Source organism: Haplochromis burtoni, unplaced genomic scaffold (assembly GCF_018398535.1).
Source record: "Haplochromis burtoni strain Fernald_Lab_line unplaced genomic scaffold, NCSU_Asbu1 Contig_131, whole genome shotgun sequence".
Lineage (NCBI taxonomy): Eukaryota > Metazoa > Chordata > Actinopteri > Cichliformes > Cichlidae > Haplochromis > Haplochromis burtoni.
The window spans coordinates 768,183-788,906 of record NW_024582492.1 but is presented as its reverse complement, the minus strand read 5'-3'; the positions used below and the strand labels follow the sequence as shown (position 1 = coordinate 788,906).

The window sequence follows — 20,724 nt, the reverse complement described above, 5'->3', positions numbered from 1 at the left end:
TATGAGTTAACTTCTATCTGGGGAAGTCATTTTGTCAGGGTGATTGCGCATAATGACAGTTTCCATCAATCTGTGCTCGCAACTGCATTTCCATGTAAATTTCTGCAATCTTTTCCATCATGGCCCTATTATTATATGGCCCCTGTGCATCTGACAAGTTTTAAACTTATCTTTATGGGAAAACATAAACCATTATTTGGCTCAGGCAATGGACAAAAGCTCTGGGTCTGCCGCCTTCTCTCCATGCATTACTGCCACTGGAGGTGGGAAAATTGCCACTGTAGCACAATGAAAACAATGTAGGTGTAGCGTACATATGAAAGATGCAGAGTTATACACTAAAAGGCAAAAATGGAGAACAATTCCAATCTTACAGACCAATCATTTAGCATAAAGACATAAAACTAACCTAGTGTTTTAATTACATAAGTAAAAAAGGCAGATGCGAGAAGGCTGTGAATCTGAATCATGAAGGAATTAGGATGGACTGTGAAGGACATCCAGGTCACAGATTTTTGGTTAAATGTAAAATGCAAGTCCTGAAAAGAACTGCATTTGTTAGTGACATTAATGTCTAAAGAAATCGGCAATTAGGAAGATGAATGATTCTTTGGTCATCCTTGTTTCCACGCTTTATCTAATCCCTCACCCTTCTGGTCTTTGCTTCTTGAGTTTAATAATCAAATCACTATTCCGTCTCCTGATATGGTAACCATGACGTTGCAATGGTCAAACAGACTGAAGCACTGAAAATCTCTGAAATGTTATTTATGTTGCAACACAATTTCAATCTTCTCTGTCTACACATAAGAACTTTTTTGTGCTATTCTTGGAATCATTTTATTTGCATTTCATCATGGTGAAAATGAAGAATGTGGCTCATGCGTCCAAAAAAAAAAAAACAAAAAAAAACAACAACAAAAAAAGTAATCATCGCCAGAGAAGAAAGTTAGAGTTCCACAAGCAAATTGCTGGCATGCAAACTTCGCGTGTAAAGTTGATGTAAATACAGCTCCGCTTGGAGTCTACTATACACCTCTTTATACAAGTCCTCTGAGGCGCAGCTGTAGTAAAGCTCATTCAGAAATATGCTCAAGCTTCCAAAATTGATAAGTTCAATGCAATTGTTTGTGGAATTTGATGTATGAATAATGTCATTTAATTATTTGCATTTTAAAAAAGTCATAATCTGGTTCCTGAGAGTGTCCAAGACAATAACTGCCATCTTTATGGTGTTTAATTCATTAATTGAGATGGACTTGTGTGTCTAAAAGAGTAAAGTATAAGCTTTATACAAAGGAGTTGAGAGGAGACCAGCACAAAAGTCCTTAACCACACCTAAGAGGATGTCCCGGCAAGCCCTGTACATGTTCACAAATGTTTGCTTTTCATTAAGTTTGTGAAAATTAAATGTGACAGAGTGGAAAAAAAAGGGCAGATGAATTAGTTCTTTATTTTGAAAAAGTTAAAAGATGCGCTACACAGATTCTAAAGCCATATTAAGTTAATGACTTTAATCAACAACATTTAAAGCTGCCCAGGGAACAATAAAAGTCTTTTTTTTTCTTGATGACCTCTAACTGCATAACTGCATCACTAATATCGCCTGACTCTACCCGTCTGAACGTGCTTCGACGTTGCTGGCAGATCACCTGAAAAGTAGGGTAACATCCCAAAATAGCAGCTTGTGCTGGGGCGCAGCAGAGCCGTGTTGACTAACTGAGACGAGCCGACAAAAAAAAAAAAAAGAAAAGAAAAGAAAAATCAGATGCCTTAGGATCGCAGTTGATGTCGCTGGTACTCTGAATTGCTGTGAATTAGTCTGAATGTGTCCCGGTTAGAATTAATTAAGTCTTACAGACGTTTATTAGCTCCCTGCTCAGTCGCTATTTATCGATAGACTGATAATTAAATCCAACATCTTCCCTTTCATCATTATTAAAAGCGCCCGTGTGCCATTTGAACCTCAAGCATTCATTTGTTTGTCAGTTCTGAGGCTGGCAATATCTCCATTTAATACGCTTTCTTTCTTTCTTGATAGGTACTTTGAATAAACCTCTTCATTCACTGGAAGGTTTTGGGTGTTGCGTGGAGTCTTGAGCAGGTATATTACGCTTCATAGATCTAATTACACGGTTTTACTTAGGGGACCCTTCTCCAAAAACTAACCTGTACGTATGAGACGGATAAAAATGTCGTTTTGGTAAGATTCACAAAACCATCTTTCATTTATCAGCTCAATTTCACTTTAATAAACTAGATAAAATGCTCAAGCGATGGTGCGTTCTCTGGAGTGCTCTTCAGTTCACTGCTGGTTTCTGCTGGGTCAGATGTGTGTAAATCATAGCAGCCCCAGCTCCCTCCCCCAGGGTGTACAGACCCGGTGGATCAATAGACACAAGAGGGGGAAATCAACATTGCTTGTTTAAATGGAGCAACACCAAGCCCTAGGGCATCTACCAGGAGTATTTGGTATTCACACTAAGAGATTGAGAGAAATAGCTATCTAACTTGAAATGTATTTGGATACCACTGGGAGGGAAAGGGTGTTGGAGCAGCTACATTACAACTATTGTTTAATTTCTTAAAGCTGATAAGAGGTATTCGTTTTGATTCACACAATATCTCACACACACACACACACACACGCACACTCACAGAGACAAGGCAAAACTGGTGAATGCAGGTGTGTTTGTGTGACTCTCAGTGGTTCTTACCTTTTTACCAATGAGCTTCTTCCTCAGGAACTCCCGGGCCTCAAACATGTAGGGGATGTCATAGAGCGGGCGGAAGCGTTTGTCTTTGTCCTTGTTCTTCTCCTGAAGAGATTGATAAGTGATGAAGGAGGTCAGGATCAAGATGAGGGGAGGACAGGAGAAAATGAAAAGAGAAAGAAGGATGGGGAAGGAGAAAGTTATTCATATTGCACTTTCTACAACCTCTCATAAAAGAACATGCACCAACTCTGATCTCAAGCATACAGACAGAGAGAAAACATTTTTTCCACAAGGTCAATTTATTTGTCTCTTTTTCACTTTCCATTACAGTCCCCGAAACTAATGGAAAAATTAAGAGTGTTGCACATCTTCCTCTTGACAAAAGCACCTGCTACTTTCAGTGCTGACACATTACACAAAGAAATAATCAAATGTAGCGTTATCAAAGTAAAAAGACACGAAAGTACCAAGGCAAAGAGAAACATGTTCAGAGGTGAGCTGGAACATTTTCATTTACACGAACTTGCAAAAGTTTGGGCACCACAGGTAAAAACACCTGTTACCTGTTAAAAGTAAAATATTATTCGCACCTTTTTAAAGGTAAATGAATGTTCAGAATATTTGTTTTTTGTTTATTACACTTTAGAAATACTGATTCTTCAAACCCTATCAAAACAATGACCACATGCTTTTTACTCAGATAAAAAAAGTATTCTAATAAGGTGGTCTTTTAATCATTTGCGCATTCACACAAAGATATTTTGACCAATGGAGCCCAATTCTTGCAAACACACTTACACACACAGCTGCAGACAAAAACTTCCCTCAACACGATCGCCCACTCTGTGACAGCAGCCGGCCACAAATAGAACCCATTTGCATTTTCAAAGGAGGCTGAGGTTTTGTGTTGCTCCCAGAGTGAATAAATGCACGTGTGTAATAGAAACGGACGCACAAACGCAGAGTGACAGGTGTAGTTTTTGTGAGGGTATGAGAAAAAGTAGAGGGAAAAAACTGAATGCACAAAATGACAATGATGCAGTGGGAAAGTACGACAGACACTAACAGGAGAAAGGAGGCTATGAATGACAATACCAGTGTGCTCGCCACCCCTGCCCCTCCCACGCTCTTCTATGAGCGCCATCATTATCTGTCATACAAACAGAACTGAGTCTCCTTCAAATGAGCACACAGGCTTGGATTAATTCCTCATTTCCGTCTGTCTTCAATGGGGTTCATTCATTTTTAATGACTCTCCAGTTGTTCCGAGCTGCCAGGTGTGGCACACAGCTGGGCAGATGGATGTGGAATGAGACACATGGAGAGCAAAGGATGTATGAGCATGCGTGCGTGCCTATGGCACTAAGGCATTACGGTGTTTAAAACTAGTCTTGTTAGAGGGTGGGGCAAACTTTACTGGTGAAAAGGAAGAAAAAATCAAAACGTCCTCAAAAGAAATGGCACATAATGGGAATAACCTAATCTACCTTCAAATAGCCTTTCTTTAACCATAATGGAATTTCAATATTTGTTGCTTCCTTCCCTTCTACTTTCACTAGTGGAGTCTGTGCAGGATCAAACTTCAGGGCTAATCTCAAGTATTCCAAGTGGAAATCCCTTTACCACTCAGACAGGAGCCAATGTCTTTCATTTTGTGTCAGTCGGGGCAAATCGCCTGGGAATTTCATCCCTACCAAGTCAGTTGCACTGGGATAATGGGGCCTCTTAGGACCATTGCCAGCCAAGCCTCCTGCATTTAGTGCCTGAGCTGCAGACACAGTCATCCAACTTCTGGGGATGAGAATGACTGACGTTGCTGGGGTGAAATAAATCATTTGGAGCATATTTTCCTTAATGTCATATCACGCCACATTAACTCAACATTAAGACAGTTCCAAGATAATGGACTCTGGTGTTTACACTGGGATTCTGATAGAGACGGATACAAAACAACAAGATAACTTCAATGGAGAAGAGCAAAGAATGGGCTTGAGAAGAGTGAGAAAGGAGGAAGACTCATTTCTAACTAATAAGCTGTTTCACGGTGTAAAGGTAGCCATGTCACTGAGGGCCAAGAGTGTAAATGTCAGCACTCTATGCCAATTAGGCACAAGGACTGAAGAAGTAGACCAAGAGGACAAAAGGTACTTCTCCTGCATCTTTTAGAACGTCTACGGGGAACAGAGCTAGACTGAGTGGAATGTGGAAAGGTGAAAGAGTCGGAAAACAAGAAGATGAGACAATCAGAGGAAATGTTACAACTAAAAAAAAAAAAACAACCCACAAACAGGCAGTAGTGAAGAACACACAGGCAATCATTCTCCAAACCAATGCCCATGTCCGGCATTATCCACTGGACAACTTTAACCTTGCCTTAAAACTCACCTTGGCTGATAGTATTCTTGTCACCACCATGCTAAGTGAGAAATTGAAGGGGAAAGCTATGTCTTAAACAAAAACAGCCAGCGCTTTAGTGAGACAAGGAAGCGCTAATGCCTAATGACTGCAACAACTGCCCAGTATTACCAGTGCGGTCCAACGTTACTGCAGTCTAACTTGTGCTATGCTGCACAACAAGGCCTAACAAATTTGTGGACAATTTTAGCGCAATTCAAAGATTTTCAAAATAAATGTCTCTCCCTGCCAAACAAGCATAACATAAAGCTATTTGCCTTGATGAGTCCAAGTCTTCAACTTTGGAGTGGAGAAACCGACATCACCCACACCCAAACAATCTAATATTATCATTTGATATTCAAATGATAACAATAGCAGGCTACAGAGATACAGGTGTCTTCATAAATACAACTCAAATACAGAAACATTTATTTAATCATTTATGCAGTTATTCACAGAAGACTATGCTTAACTATATATAAAAAAAAAAAAAAAGTATATCCATCCATCTTTCTCCCACTTATCCAACTGGGCCAGAGCCCATCCCAGCTGTCATTCCCAGATTACTTTGGAAAATGCGTGATCTCATAGATTTTCCAATCGAGCAGCTACTACACCAATGTTTATAACATTCTCAGTGCTGCCCACAGCACATTCAGTTGTCAACTGAAAATAAAGTGGTGTGGAATGAAGCACTGCCTTAGTGGGTGAAGTTGCTTTAATAAAAGTTCACAAAATGTATTTTCAATATCCCATATATTGAAAGTGCAATATGTAGACAGTGGTGGCATCTACACAGTACAGTTTTTATTCCCCATAAATACTGTATTGGCCTCAAAAGTCCACTACTGGTCAGACTCTACCATAAACCGCTATTATGCAGCTGCAGGAAGGTTGCAGAGAGAGGAGAGTGTCACTGCTTTGTCTCAGCCATAACCCACTAAGAACAGTTTGCTCTCAGTGTCCTCGGGGGGAGTTTTGTTCTATTTGGGGTAAATTCCCTTCATTCTAAATTACCCGCTACAGCTCAGGAATCGTGTCTGACGATTGCAGAGGCATGGCTCTGGCTGACTTGTACAGTGTCACAGGGCTGCAGAGTACTGGGCTGCAAATGTGTGGATGCTCGTGCTGGGAGCATCTGCAGCTTCTGGGGTGAAATCATGACTCAGGAGCATGTCACACTTTGTGATGCTTGGCTTTGGTGTTGGGGGAAGTGTACAGTATTGGGCTTGGGGCCCTTTCTTCATGAACACTTGGTTTTTTTTTCTGGGTTTTGTGTGTTTTTATAACACCATTGTTTCTCTTTTTTCCCCTCCCCTGCATTTTGGCCTTTCTTCCACACGCCAAAACAATTTTAGGTCACTGAAAACAGACCTTTTGGATAACTCCTTCCGGGGTTAAGATAATCAGAAACTCTGCAGCGTTGACATGTTGACAGGCTTCTGATTGGCCAACATGGCTTTAGGGTTTAGATTATATCGCCGCCTGTTGGTTTGGCAGGCTCTTGACAGCACTTCAATTTTGTTTACGGGTTCTCTTATGTGGGAGGGATTATTTAGTTTGTTTTCAGATCGCTGTTTTAAAAATCTTTTGTACGTGATCTCTGGGGCTTAGTTTTTGGGGGTTTGCATGTGTGTCCCAGACAAGATGGGCACTGTTTTTTTTATTAAACACTGCACAGGGAGGCTTAGACAAACAGTCAGCATTTAATATTGTATGCCCATTAACATTACTAAAATATGCATGCATAAACAATAAATTGCTGAGGTAGGCTGGGGTGGAGAGATAGCACTACAAAAAAAAAAGAGAGAGAGAAAGAAAAATTATTGCTCGTTATAGCGTACAATCCAAAATTCATGCAGGATATGAATAAGTCATTGCTAAACCGACTTGAATTGATTTCACAACAGACACAACAAACAAACCTGTATTTCACAGTGAAATTACCCGCAGCGCCACCAAAACAAACAGCCTCTCGACTCATGATTAGCTGCTACCACACGGGTAAATATACTGGGACAGCTGGGACAGGTTTCACCCCATGTTCAGATTGTTCTGCTATTAATAAGAATGTCAAACACCAACTGCAACTTAAATCATCACACTTGCTGCCTGAATAAGAGAGCTACACTGCAACTTAATGTGCTTTTGTTTTTTAAAAAAAAAAAAAAAAAAGCTTCTGAAGCAGACGGTCGAACTTGCCCTGCAGACGGACAGAGTGATGGACAGACTGAGTAAGCTGGAGCTCTCTGTTTTTTTCCCCTTTTTTTTTTAAGCCAATAAAGCCAAAGTCATTCAACTTCTAAAAGTTCAGCGCCAGATAACACTGCACCTATCTCAAAGAGAAAGCCCCACAAAGCTTATAAATGACTCTTATCTAAACAAATCCTGTTCAAAAGGTGCAAATCAGTACTGTAACCTACATCTTTCAGATAATCTTCTAATGCAGCTTTTTAAATATCGCCCCCTCTTGTGCTCACACAGAAACAAAAGGAAGCTAAGCCTCTACTTTTAAAGTACAGACATCTAAAAAGTAGGAAAAGCAAAATAAATAAATAATTAAATAAATAATAAAAGAGAAGAAGGGTACTAGCAGTTCCCGGTGTGCCTCACCCAGCCAGTGGCGCACAAGTGAATCACGGGTGGGGTGACCCTCCTCCCTTGTCATCATGCTACCAATCTTGAGGTCAAAGCATTTCTTGCTAGGCTTTTAGGCACGCTCCGAGCACACACACTGCTTGACACAAGATTTTGAGGATGAGGACAGAAGTCAGGAGGAGGGAGAGAGGGAGGAAACCAAAACAATGAGCCGAGTGGGAGAAGATAAAGTGTCGAACACAAAAACACAGCCAACAGCAAATGAGCCTTTATGCTGAAAGATTTAGTAATTATACAGCTGTATCTCTGTAATTCTTTACAAAATCTGCACGAGCATGACTTTTTTTAAAGCATCTGTATCTAATTTTCAAAAATTATGTGCGGTTCTGGAAAACCAATGAAAATCAACAAACATTCCCATATAGGCCTCATCTCCACATACACTTTGAATAATTAATTGAATTCTCAAGCTTCCTTTGAAATTGTGTCTTTTTTTTATTGAACAATCATTATGCTACAATTGGTAATTAGTTTAACAACTGTAACATTTTTTTTAAAGACCTCGACATTCTGACTGTCATTGTCATGTCAATCAGTGGTAAACCACTCTGCCTTCTAAGTATTGTTCAAAAATAGTACGTCAAATAACTCTGACTATAACTGTGTCTTCCAAGTACTTCAAAGGTCATATTCTGCCCACATGTTTTGCATGTACTGAATTTTTAGAGAAACAAGCCACAGTGATTAGCACTTTGGTAAATATGGCGGTTTCACCACAGGTTTGAACAATCTGGCTGAGGTGAACTGCGGAGAGGTTGGACAAGTAGGGAGAGCTGTATGTAAGAGCCATATTCATCATGCTTGCTGTATACAGTATAAGAACAGTAAGTTAACTGCTCTCTGTGCTCCGTCAACACCGTCCTTAACCCTACTTCAACTGCATAAGCACACAGATACATTAAAATGAACAAAGACACGCATACGTAAACATTTGAGACTTGATGCACGTATCATCAAAGCAGAAACACACCAACACATCCAAACACAATGAGTGTGAGTGAGTGGGCGTAACAGTGAGTCACTCTGTGGTATAGACGTATCTCCCCACTCGTGTTTACACTGGGTTTGTCCTACTGCACATGAAAGGAAATGGAGAAAGAAAGCCAAAAAAAGGAAAGAGAAAGGAGAGAGGAGAGAGGAAAATAGAGAGAAGAAAAAGCTGACTCCAACTCCCAAGCTCAAAATAACACTGGGGAGGAAAGGAACCAAAATCAAACAAAGAAAGAAAAGAAAAGAAAAGAAAAAAAAAAAACAAGTGAGGAACTCTGTATCCTATTTTTTTCTGCAAACAGACGCCATTGGTCAACTAATCTGTCAGTCTGAGCACAATTAGCATAGTCATCAGAGAGGACAGGGGGAGATGTGGCATTAGGACACTAAAGCGACCCACAGAAGATGGGAGGAGGAGAGGGACTTGGCAGGAACTGTCACAGTTCATCAGTGCACTGGTAGATCGCATCTGGTCTCCATACTCCAATAAAGTACACACAACCTGACACACAAACATAAATGGCATTGTTGCAGAATACCAAGTTCAACAGGGCACATACACATCCAGACAGACAAAGATAATAATGACAACTGGCACGACACAATCCCGACAGACCTCTACAGAACACAACACTCATACGGTGTATGAACGACAAAAACAAGCACATCCCTGTGCAATATCACTTAAATGCCAAATGATTCAAACCGTATCACCTCTTAATAACTGTATTATTTCTAAGTTGTTGCAGATTTCCTGTTATGAGAAATCAAAAACAAACATTTCAGAATGACTACAGTGAAAATACAGGTCGCAAAGTAGTAAGTGAATGCAACTAAAGTGTATCTGTGAGCACTGGAAAAAAAAGAGAAGAAAACTGATCATTTAAACACAATTTCCCATCATGCCATCTGCATAGACATGGTTATATACCAACCTTTGAATATTCTCACTTATCTAAAATGACCAGCAGAAAAATGCCTGCACAATCTAGCTCCAAAAGATTCTTTGCACTCAAAGGTGCAAATCTCTTTGGATGACATCAACAGTAAAATAAGAACATGAAAAGAAGCCGATAACAATTGGTAGCATGACTTTTATCATAGTCTGATCTGAACATGGAGAGCTTGGAGATGGGATCGTGATGACAAGAGGCTGCAGAAGTGCAAAAGGTGCTAGGGAAATTACATTTAAAAATGGTAGGATGAATGCCTGTGGATATAGTGAAAAACTGGGTGATGAGATGACTCTCGGTCTCCAGAAGCTTGGCTGAAGAGAAATATTCCAGCATAATAACGATCCAAAGCACACTGCCAAAATCACACAAGAGTTCCTAAGGAAGAAAAATGTGAAAACTCGGGCTGGGCCAAGCACGCTGCGTGACTTGAATCTAATAGTAAATCTCTTCAAAAAAAATTTAGTTTGGTAATATGGGATGACATCGTAAGTACTTAAGAAGAAAAACAACATCAAAGTAATGAAAAGCAAGCTAAATTTAAAGCATGTTCACTCCCAATGAATTGTTCTGCCAGGTAAATATAGGCCATGGTCACGATTTGAGAACGACTGTAATAAATCTAAAGAACCTATAAGCAAATATCCTACTCGTCGGTTTAGATACAATATCATGTCAACATTATATAGTAATGAATAATGTGACATTTAAGTTACAATGTATGAGTGTAACTGCTGAGTTTGTTTCCTTGAAGCTTGCAGACTGCAGTGCTAACACAGCCATATATATCACTTCTTATTATAATCAGTTTGCAGACACTCTGACGCCAATTTCCAAGATGTTTCCTGACATAGGCTAATGCAGCTTAACCAAGCATGTCTGTTTGTGTGTGTGTTTTGAAGCTGCACCTCAAACTGTGGCAATGTCTTTATGACTGCCTGCTGCACTGTAAGCAAGAAGACAGTTCACTGGTGATGTTAGCCAACATGATGTCAGTGTGTGTGGACCTCATTGAGACATACCTGCCCTGACGTCTCCCTTTACAAATCTAAAGCTGAGAATCACCTCCACAGGTAAGAAGTTGACAAAATTAGGCTTTTTCAGTGTGGATCCATCCTCCTGGCAACTTTTAGCTATGAGCTTGAGAATACAGATGAGCACCGGTATTCTGAGGTGTCAAACAATATTTTTGGGGCTTTCTAAATCATTCAAGCAACAGTAATGAATGTAAAATTACAATGTCCAGAATGGCTTCTAATAACTGAAGGGGAACTGCTACATCTGCGTCTGTAAAGGTATGTGGACAGGGCATGAAATTAAGTTCTCCTGCTCACTTAAGATAACAGCTTACTTGCCTAATTTAGTGGTCAGACACAGGGGCCAGTTTGCAAATGAGACAGGACATAAAATTCCCTATTGCATGCACAGGCATTTTTTTTCCCTTACTTGCTATATTCTACCTTAAAGTCAAAGGGCTCATCAAAGTCTCTGCAAACCTATCAAAACTCTGTATTGCTGCCATAGCGACAACATTCAAAGCTAAGTCAACAGCATTAGAGACATGCAGGCAGCTCTTTAGCTCACAGACAGAAATAACAACCTAACAAATGACACCAGCAGCAGCACCGCAAACTACCCTCATTTAAAACTAAAACATAGCAGCAGTTTACATTCAACAACATCAAAACTGAGAATATGGTCCGACTTTTCCACATAGACGGCTTCGTGTGTGACAAAACAACTCTGACATATACAATTCAATTAAAAAAAAAATCTCCATGTTTTTAACATGGAAAGGAATTTTTAGGTAGTTCTTACTTTATTGTTTAGATTAGGAAGACTAAGTTTAAGTGTAATTATTGTGTTATTATATAATCCTTCTATAAACAACAGGAGACAATAATCTAATGGGTAATAACAAGTACTCTGAGCTAGTACATTATACTCAGTCAAATTTTATCCAGCCTGCTACAAATTTCACTCTAGTAGCTCAGTGAGGCAAGACCCAAACCAAACAAATTTTGATGAATATGGGTATTTGCACAATAATCTGACACACGACCACACAATTAAACATGCATGAAGTGCGATAAAAGCAATACAGCACTGTGCCGATGTAACACCAATACAATGCACACAAACGTTCACATCTGGGCTCACTCTCCCAGGCTCCCTGTAACATACGACAGTGTAATGAAGCACAAAACACATACTGTTGAAGCATCTGGTGCAGGCAAAAAAAGAGAGGAAAAAAAGAGCGACAGACAAGAGTAAAGAGAGACACTGAGAAAAGTTAGGAGCAAATGCTGTGTAATGCAGGAAACGAGAGAAGAGGAGAGAGACAAAATGGAGAAGCTTTTGCCCACAAGCTTGTTACAACCACAGATAACTAAGGAGAATAAATACACACGAAGGGCAACGGCACAGGTCAACAATCTGACCACACTGAGCACACCCGGAGGGAAAGGACAGCAGAAAGTGACTGTGGAGAAGAGGGAGAAGAGAGCAGAAGGAAGACGGGAGGGAGGGAAGACACAAAGTACTAGTGTCTTAATGATGGGAGGCACCAACAATGCCAGGGGTGGGGAGAGAGAGCGAGTTGCGAGAATAGGACGAGGACAGAGAATAAAAACCAAACTTAGAAGACAATAAAAAGGGAAAAGACAGGAAAGCGCACGCCATAAAACAGACAGAATGCACAAAGAGGGAGTCAATAAAAACCAAAACAACCAAAACAGAAGAAAAACAAAAGAAGGGTTATTGCAGATAGTCTGTAAGCTGACTTTTACAACCGCTGCCTAGACAAAAGCGCCACACCCCCTTTGCCTCGTACCTTTAGAGGAGGAAAATGTAATACAAGCTTATATAAAAGGATATGACACGAAACGGTGTGCTGACTGAAAGCACAATGGTCAAACCTGTGATAAGTAAGCGCAGTCAAATAAAATGCTTTGATTGGTTCTTTCTCAAAAATAAATGCACGTCAGTCACCTGGAAATATAAGCAATGCATGTTTTTGTTGCACAGTAATGCAAAAGATTTCATCTCCAACACTAATATCCCTGATGAGTGCTCAGGAGGTAAGGAATGAGAGACATCGAGCACAACAGACTCCAGGTCATTGCAGTCTTTGTTTTGTTTCGTCTTTTAAGGACACCATATATTGTATCAATTAGTATTTTTCCCAGGTGTCCCCAAGTATACGTGTGTAAGCATGTACTTGTGTGTTTTCAGTCTTGAAGTGATTCTGAGGAAAGCGAGTGTGGAAGGGGAAAAAGAAAAAAGAAAAAAAAAAATCGATCTGCCTCACTCTCTGCAGTGCTGCAACCACTGGGTGTGTACTACTGTTTCACTGTATCTGCTTATGCCCCAACTGCAGGGGCGCCACCAAGTGGTCAGACTTAAATCCACAGTCTTTTGGAAAGAATTTAGACTGACGTGCAAGGAAAGAAGAGAGGCCACGAGAACACAAAGAGGCGGACAGATATTTATAGTTGTGCAGCTTTTAAGTAACTAAGCTTAGGTGGAAAATACCTTGACACCAGATGCTGGCTGACCACAAAGCTCTCACTCATCCAACTACATTCACTCACTCCTTCAATTTCAAGTAGCTCCTCATTGCAAGCAAAGCTGTGCAAACATTTAAAAGCAGATAGATTTTTTTTTGTACCTCTCCCTCATTCCTTGGGGGCCGAATGCTGGACAGGTGGATGGTCTTGTATTCGCCAGAGTTGAGCTTGACCACCATGGCGTCAGCGTTGACCACCTGCATCACCTACAAGGAATAGAAGAACAGAGGAGCGGGAACGATTAAAATAAAAACAACCACCCAAAAAAATAAACTTCGGGAATGTGATTAGGTGAGCATACAGCACAAAAATAAGAACATGAAACTCAATTAGAAATCAATTTAAGGGTCCAAAAACTTAAAACCTTGGGGTAATTACAAACCTATGTGCAGGGCAGTGGGGGTGCTGGAGTAAGAAAAAGAATGACATTGCATTTTGTTGAGTGAGTAAGCAGATAGACTGACAGAAAGATGGGAAGTGAAGGAGCAGGTAAAGGATAAATGGAGAGGAAGAGATCTGTTCAAAGGCAGAGAGAGAGTGACAGAGCACACTGTGTGCTGTCATGAGCAGGAGGCAACAAGAGGGAGGTAAGAAAGAGCGATCCTTGAGTGAATGAGTAAGTTAGCAAGCTAAGGCATCCCAGTAGGCCAGCTAGGTTTGGAGGACAGGGCGAGGACGTTCTGCAATCTGGGGGATTGACAGCAGGCAAGGAGGGAGGGTAGAGGAGGGAGACAAGAGTGCGTGTGGAAAAAAAGCTCTAAACCACAAACATCGTGTTTAAGATAGACTGGCAGAGCATTACGCAGTTGTCTACTCGACTACTGGCTGGCAGCATTTTGTTCTGCAGACCTTTAGAAGTGTAACTAAATACACAGACTAATTTATGTCTGGCATTTAAATGTTATTTCTCTCTGTTCCAATGGGAGTTTAGGGAAGTACAGTTCAGAAGTATGTGTGGATGTTCGAAAGTGATAGCTTAGAACTACAGCATTTCTTCCCAATGACAGAACATCACAAAAGCACTCAGAACTTCAGAGGGAAATCTGAAATCTACTGACATAGATGATAAATTATGAATCTCAGAGAAATGTGTACTCATGTCAAGTCGTTAAAAATGAAGGGTGAAGCAAATATTTCTAACACAGCACAGTCTATATATGTGGCGTCCAATGTGCTCACTTTAGTTGGAAGACAGATTGAGGGTATAATGTGATTTAGACGGAGAAGGCATCCAAACCCAGAGCCTTTAAGTAGGCCACTTGCAACAGACTGAGAAATCAATCGCCCTACACATGTAGCCACCCACACATGCATTAAATGGCCTCATCATCACTCAAAGTGGAGTTCATATGTAGGCCGGGCACAAAAGTCCTCAAAATGAGAGATGCAGGTCTGAGCGATGTATCAACCACAATTTGGACTGCGTGGGTGTTTGTGTGGCTGCAGCTGTGGTAGAAAAACAAACCAACCAAAAACTGAGAAAAAGTTGAAACTTTATGTCGATACTGCAGACACAAATCCAGGTATATTAGGCTCATTGGGAGATTCATTATTCCATGAAAACAAATCAGACTGCCGTTGCATTTTGCCACCAGAGAACAGAAATTAGACCAGCCCACATGCTAAATAGGCTGCCTGCAAAAGCAGCCAAAATACATCATACACTAATCACTGAGCTGAGTGGGAGAGATACAGAGACTTAGGGAGCAGGAGGGAGAGAGACGGAGAAGGGGAGAGGTGTAATGAGTAAGTGCGAGGGGACGCGTGCGTGCACATAGACCCGCGCACACATACCAGCCTACATGCATTCACACTGTAACAAGGTCATTTTGTGGCCTGCCCAAGTAAATAAAGTGCAAGAGAGAGAACGTGGCGGGAGCAGAATAAAAATGGCTCAACGTTTACTGGCTAATTATCAGCTGGAGGAGGTGAGAGGAGCGAGGCGAAGGAGGACAGATCAACACACACCAAGATAGACGAACAGAAAGCTGGAGCGAGCCAGGGAGATAGAGTGTAATCTCACAGCAAATATCACAGGAACAGAGACAGAGGAAAAGATGGAGAATAGATCGAAAAATAGAGCAAAAACTCTTTGGAAAGTTAGCTGCCACGAGGGTTGAGCGAGCAGGCAGAAGAGACAAACAGGCTGGCAGCATGACTCACTGGTCTATTCTGCTACTCGAACGGTGGGGATCTACTGCCACCCTCTGCCTAGTAATGACATGACATCTGCAGTGGTCAAGATCAGTCATAGCGCAAGGAGAATCTTGGCTACTATCGGGGAAAGTGCTGGTTGACTCTCACGTTTATTCAGTTGGTTTTAACCACATGGCCACATGTGGGCTTAGCCAGGACTTGGTCATTACTTGCCTCACATCACCAATGCATTGTGTTCCATGTGGACACCAGTGGATTTGATCCAAATGCCATGGTTTAACATACAGGTTTAAATGCCATCAAAGCTGCATATAGGGATAACAAGCACATCACATAGATATGACAAGCACTTAATTTGCACAATGCTGTTAAACAAAAACACTAAACAGCAGGAGTAGGGAACTCCAGGCCTCGAGGGCCGGTGTCCTTAGATGTGTCCTTCATCCAAAACAGCTGATTTAAGTGGCTAAACGACCTCCTCAACATGTCTTGAAGTTCTCCAGAGGCCTGGTAACGAACTAATCATGTGATTCAGGTGTGTTGACCCAGGGTGAGATCTAAAACCTGCAGGACACCGGCTCTCGAGGGACTCTAGCCCAGGGGTGTGCAATCTCAGTCCACGAGGTCCAATGTCCTGCAGGTTTTAGATCTCACCTTGGGTCAACACACCTGAATCACATGATTAGTTCGTTACCAGGCCTCTGGAGAACTTCAGGACATGTTGAGGAGCTAATTTAGCCATTTAAATCAGCTGTGTTGATTCGAGGACACATCTAAAACCTGCAGAGACACCGGCCCTCGTGGACTGAGATTGCCCACCCCTGCTCTAGCAGGGATGTTTTTTCGTTTTCTTACTTTACTGCTGCTCAACTTTAGAGTTTAACCTGCAAGCCTTTCTCTCCAAATGTGTCATTTTGTTTTGTTATTTTAAGAAGCTGTCAGATATTAAGCCCAGTTAGTCTGACTTGGTTTAAAGGCAGTGCACATGTCACCTTTCTGTCTTACACACAGTATTAAGCCATACTTACTAATTGCATTTTGCACCTATGCCTCATTACATTTAACAGCACACGCATAAGCCTTTTAACTCCCAACACCGATCAGAAAATCTTTATGCAACTACTAAAACTCCCAGCTGGAGAGCAGTAAATCCAGATACCTTATACATATGATTCTTATGGATTTGGATGAGCTCATCACCAGCAGTCTTCTTGACAAGCCGCTGATGAGCTTGGCAAAAGGGCTTTACAGTACGTCACCCTTTGTCTATCACCTTGCAAGTCAGTGGTTACCTAGGGGAGAAAGGGGGTACTATTGGGACATGGCCTACATTCCTATTCTTTAGTCCCAGCAGAGGAGGGGGAGAAAGAGTCGAGACAGTCAAAAAGGAAGATGCGTCAGCAGGATTGACTTGTGGGGATTGGACCCGCTGCGTCTCTCCACTCTATCCATCACTCAGGTAATAAGAAGTGAAAAGCAGAGTGGATGAGGAGAGGGGAGGAGTGTATGATGATGGGATTGATGGATAAAAGTGTCCTTGTGAGAGTGGCTGCACTGCAGCATTAGGTGCCGACAAAAGTAACAGGGACGAGTGCAGAAGGGGAGTGACGGGCCTGCGTAACTTTAGCCTGCCCGGTATGTACTTAGCTTTAAAACAGTTCAACTAGCTGCAGGGTCAACAAGACACTTTCCATCAAATCAATTTTTAAGGGAACATTTTTAGACCTGCGTGGTCCTCCTGCCATCTCAGAGGCTTATCACTCACTGGAATTACTTTGCAAGCTATAACAGACAGCATTTAAGTTATAGAAAGAAGTTGCACTTTAAAGGAGATCAGCCAGACGAGTCACCACATCCACAAAGTACGATATCTAAACTAATGCCCAAATAAACTGGCTAACATAGCAGCAGCTGACACTGAGCAAGCTTAAGCTGCAAGGTAAGTAAAGGACAAAGAAACATCCTGAGAAAAAAAATTCAAAAGTGCATCAAAGTTTAACTGGGGGCATGAGCAGTGCACTGCAGAAGGCCAAAATAAATAAATAAATCAAAAGAAAAAAAGACTGACTACTCATTTCCTTTTCATCCTATACACATCCACACAAACCTACACTTTCAGTGTCTTCTTTAACCCTCTACCTCTCACTTTTTTATATTCTTTGTGCCTGCTTTTCATACACTCCCCTGAGCTCACCACCAAATGTTCCCTCACTTGCACACTGCCCACATTCAACCCTCTTTTACTGAGGGGGTTCACAGAGATCTAAACGCAGCTCGCACCGATAATATTAATGTTTTATCCTCTCTCGATCCTCTTCCCTCTGACTCAGGAAAAAAAATATACATGCTCATAGTTTTCTTTTGGTGCCTTCTATATGCTTGTGCAGTTTATCAAATTCATTCTGTAAGCAGATTGCCAAAGCAACACCTTTTATGTAACCCTTAGGCCGGCTATGAATTTTTCAGGGTCTTAAAAGTTTGGGGTCTGGAGGGAGCAAATGCAGACAAAAGAAACTTCCAAAAGGCTCAACTTTTTTCTTTTTATTAAGCGTTTCCAGAGAGAAAAATATATATATTTACTAAGGGGAAGGTATGGGGGCAACTAGCCAAAATGCTCAGAAGGGGCCACATTTAAAGCTGACGTTTTAAGGCTAGAGTTGCTTTACTGCATTAAAGTGCCCTGTAATGTGTTATCTCATTGTGACAACAAGGTTAAGCTATATTACCAAATGTATCAAGGAGTCAATCTTATTTGGTTTGAACCGGTATGTGCTGACATTTAGGATGGACTGCACCCCCACTGTACTTGATATTATGGATGTTTCTTTTCTCCCGAGGGCCGGGCCAATAACCTCCAAAGCTAATATCTCTAGTTGTTGGCTTTTGGGGTCGTTCTGTGCCGCTGCTACAGCACACGCCAGCAATTTGGCACTAATTTGCCTGGGGATTGCTTCAAGGTTGCTGTTAAGCATTCCTTGTACCTTTACTGAGGGGATCTTTTCTCCCTATATATTCATTGGGGTGTGTAAACGTGAAAGCAAGAAGTGTCAGGAAGAGATAATTCATTACAAGCATCAGAGTGCTCGTGCTTTTGCTGCGATACCGAGAGAAAATTGGAAATGCAGCAGAAGGCATCAACTTGTGAATCCAAGTGAAGCTGCCTTTCTCGCTTCCTTTTACAACCAAATTCAAGTCTTACACATACTTAACAATGCCTTCATGTCATGCACAAAGATTTACACTCTACACATGCTCTCGCTCCCCCCCCCCCCATGAAGCAAAATGATCCTCATATCAAGCCCCTTCTTAATAAGACTACAAATTACCACTTTAAGTCCTCACCTTAGCTACAAATTGCCTGTCCTTCTGATCCAAGTTGGCTGTCGGCGCAACATAGTCTTTCCAGATCCGAACCTTGCGCTCTTTAGCAGATCTGGAAATACAACAACAAATAAAATTTTAAATAAAAATATAAAATACTCATCATTAGTCAGATATCAGGAGATATGATTTAATCAAGTGACTAGAAATATCCAGTTGGCTGGAAAACACTAAAAACAGCTGATTAAATCGAATTTGGCTTGTGTCAAAATGTATTTTCTGTTGCGTACCGTTCAGCAGCTCTGAGTTTTTCAGCTCCCTGGGTGTAAACAGCCATGGACCAGTCCACACAGCGTGCAAACCCTTCTTTCAGCAGGAGTTCTGTGATGTTACCATTCTGAGACAAAATCAAATGAGCACGGTCAAAAAAAACCCAAAAGGAATAAAACGAAAAGCCAAGAATTAACAATGTCACCACTAGGTACTGATTCCGGTGTTTTACCGGGTGAAGGATGGTGCCCAGTATGATCTGGTTGGGGCAGCTCTCCAGGATGATTTGAACGTCTCGCTGAAGAAGACGGGATTCAGTGAAGAATCTGGCCTCTGCTGCGAATGGCTCTGGCGTTTCTGTACCATCTCCTTCCCTCTTGAATGTGGGACACTGAGAGGAAGAGAAACGGAAAAAGAAATATAGATTACCCATGCACTAATCAGTATATGTTTTCCAAGTATTTGTGCATTAAAATGTATAACTGATTAAATACACTTTGCAAGAAACTCTTTTCACTGTGCCTGCCGTCTTCTTAACTGTTGTCACCTTGATGTGCATGTTATCTCTAATCATGTCTGAAGCGTGGCAAAATACCAGACAAATATAAGCGCCATGGGCGACACAAGCAGACAAGTCTTTGAACAATGAGGCGAAGAACACCTTGAAATGAATGAAATGTCTTCAAGTGGGGGATGAAAAACATTATTTATCTTAAGTGATCCATTGGCAAAGCTGGACTTGATGAAAGAGACTGATGGGCAAATGTGCAAGAACACCACTGCTAGAATAAACAGACTAAAGGAAGTGACAGAAAGAGACATTACTTATGTAAAAAAAATAAAGAAATAAAAAAAGGGTGGGGGTTTTGGAAGGAACCGTCAAAAGCCACCAAAAAAAAAAAATAGCTGGGTGGCTTTTATTTAACTACATGTTGTTACTTCAATCTCCTTGCAGAAACTGCAGAGACTTAATTGTTTAAAGCAAATAAAACCACACTATGTAACATGTAATTGTATGTGCAGCAAATAAGTGGTGGTTACCTTAATACCAGACAGCATAACAGTGACCAGATAGTAGTCTGGGAGCAGCAAGGCACGAACAACGCTTCCATCTCGCACGTGCTCGATGATGGCTAAAGGGAGAAGAGACAACATAATGTAAAATCATTCAAGGGAGGAAAGATTGTGTGTCAAATTATGATGTGCTTAAATACCTCAAGTTCTTAAAGTTAAATGTAACTGTTGTGAACTACACAAAACTAAATCACGCAACTGCTGGCTTAGGAAAATGTAGAGTTTAAAAGATGGAAATCTAGGAGTGAATTATTAGTGATCCAGGGTGCAATCCAATTGCTTTTAGAAAGCTCAATGAGTGATTGTTATTGAACTCAAAACAGGAACCAGGCACACACAACCCAATGATTTAATGAACAGTGTGACTGAAAAGAGTTGTCCTCTGAGAGGAGAAAGTCACAGACTGAACTCCACATCAAAGTCACATTTCATCCAAAACCCACTACTCTAGATTTAAAGGAAGAACACTTCCTTCTTTTTGACATCAAAAGGCTGTGATCAGTTTGAGCTCATGTTGGTTAAAATGAACTGGAATACTTTTCACACCCTTAAAAGTAACATCGTGTTCATAAACCGCTGCTTCGAATGATTTTGCAAAAAATATAATTAACATGATAT

The 20,724-nt window shown here is 41.1% G+C and overlaps 1 protein-coding gene across 1 annotated transcript in view; it reads right to left on the bottom strand.

Moving 5' to 3' along the window:
• Positions 1-20,724, bottom strand: part of snd1 (staphylococcal nuclease and tudor domain containing 1) — a 187,530-nt gene that overhangs the window by 155,557 nt on the left and 11,249 nt on the right. The window contains exons 6-11 of the mRNA XM_014336127.2: positions 20,074-20,165; positions 19,265-19,423; positions 19,053-19,159; positions 18,784-18,874; positions 13,386-13,490; positions 2,718-2,819 (exon numbers count right to left, since the gene is read on the bottom strand). Of these exons, the coding sequence (XP_014191613.1) occupies positions 2,718-2,819; positions 13,386-13,490; positions 18,784-18,874; positions 19,053-19,159; positions 19,265-19,423; positions 20,074-20,165 (656 nt within the window). The remainder of the gene's footprint in view (positions 1-2,717; positions 2,820-13,385; positions 13,491-18,783; positions 18,875-19,052; positions 19,160-19,264; positions 19,424-20,073; positions 20,166-20,724) is intronic.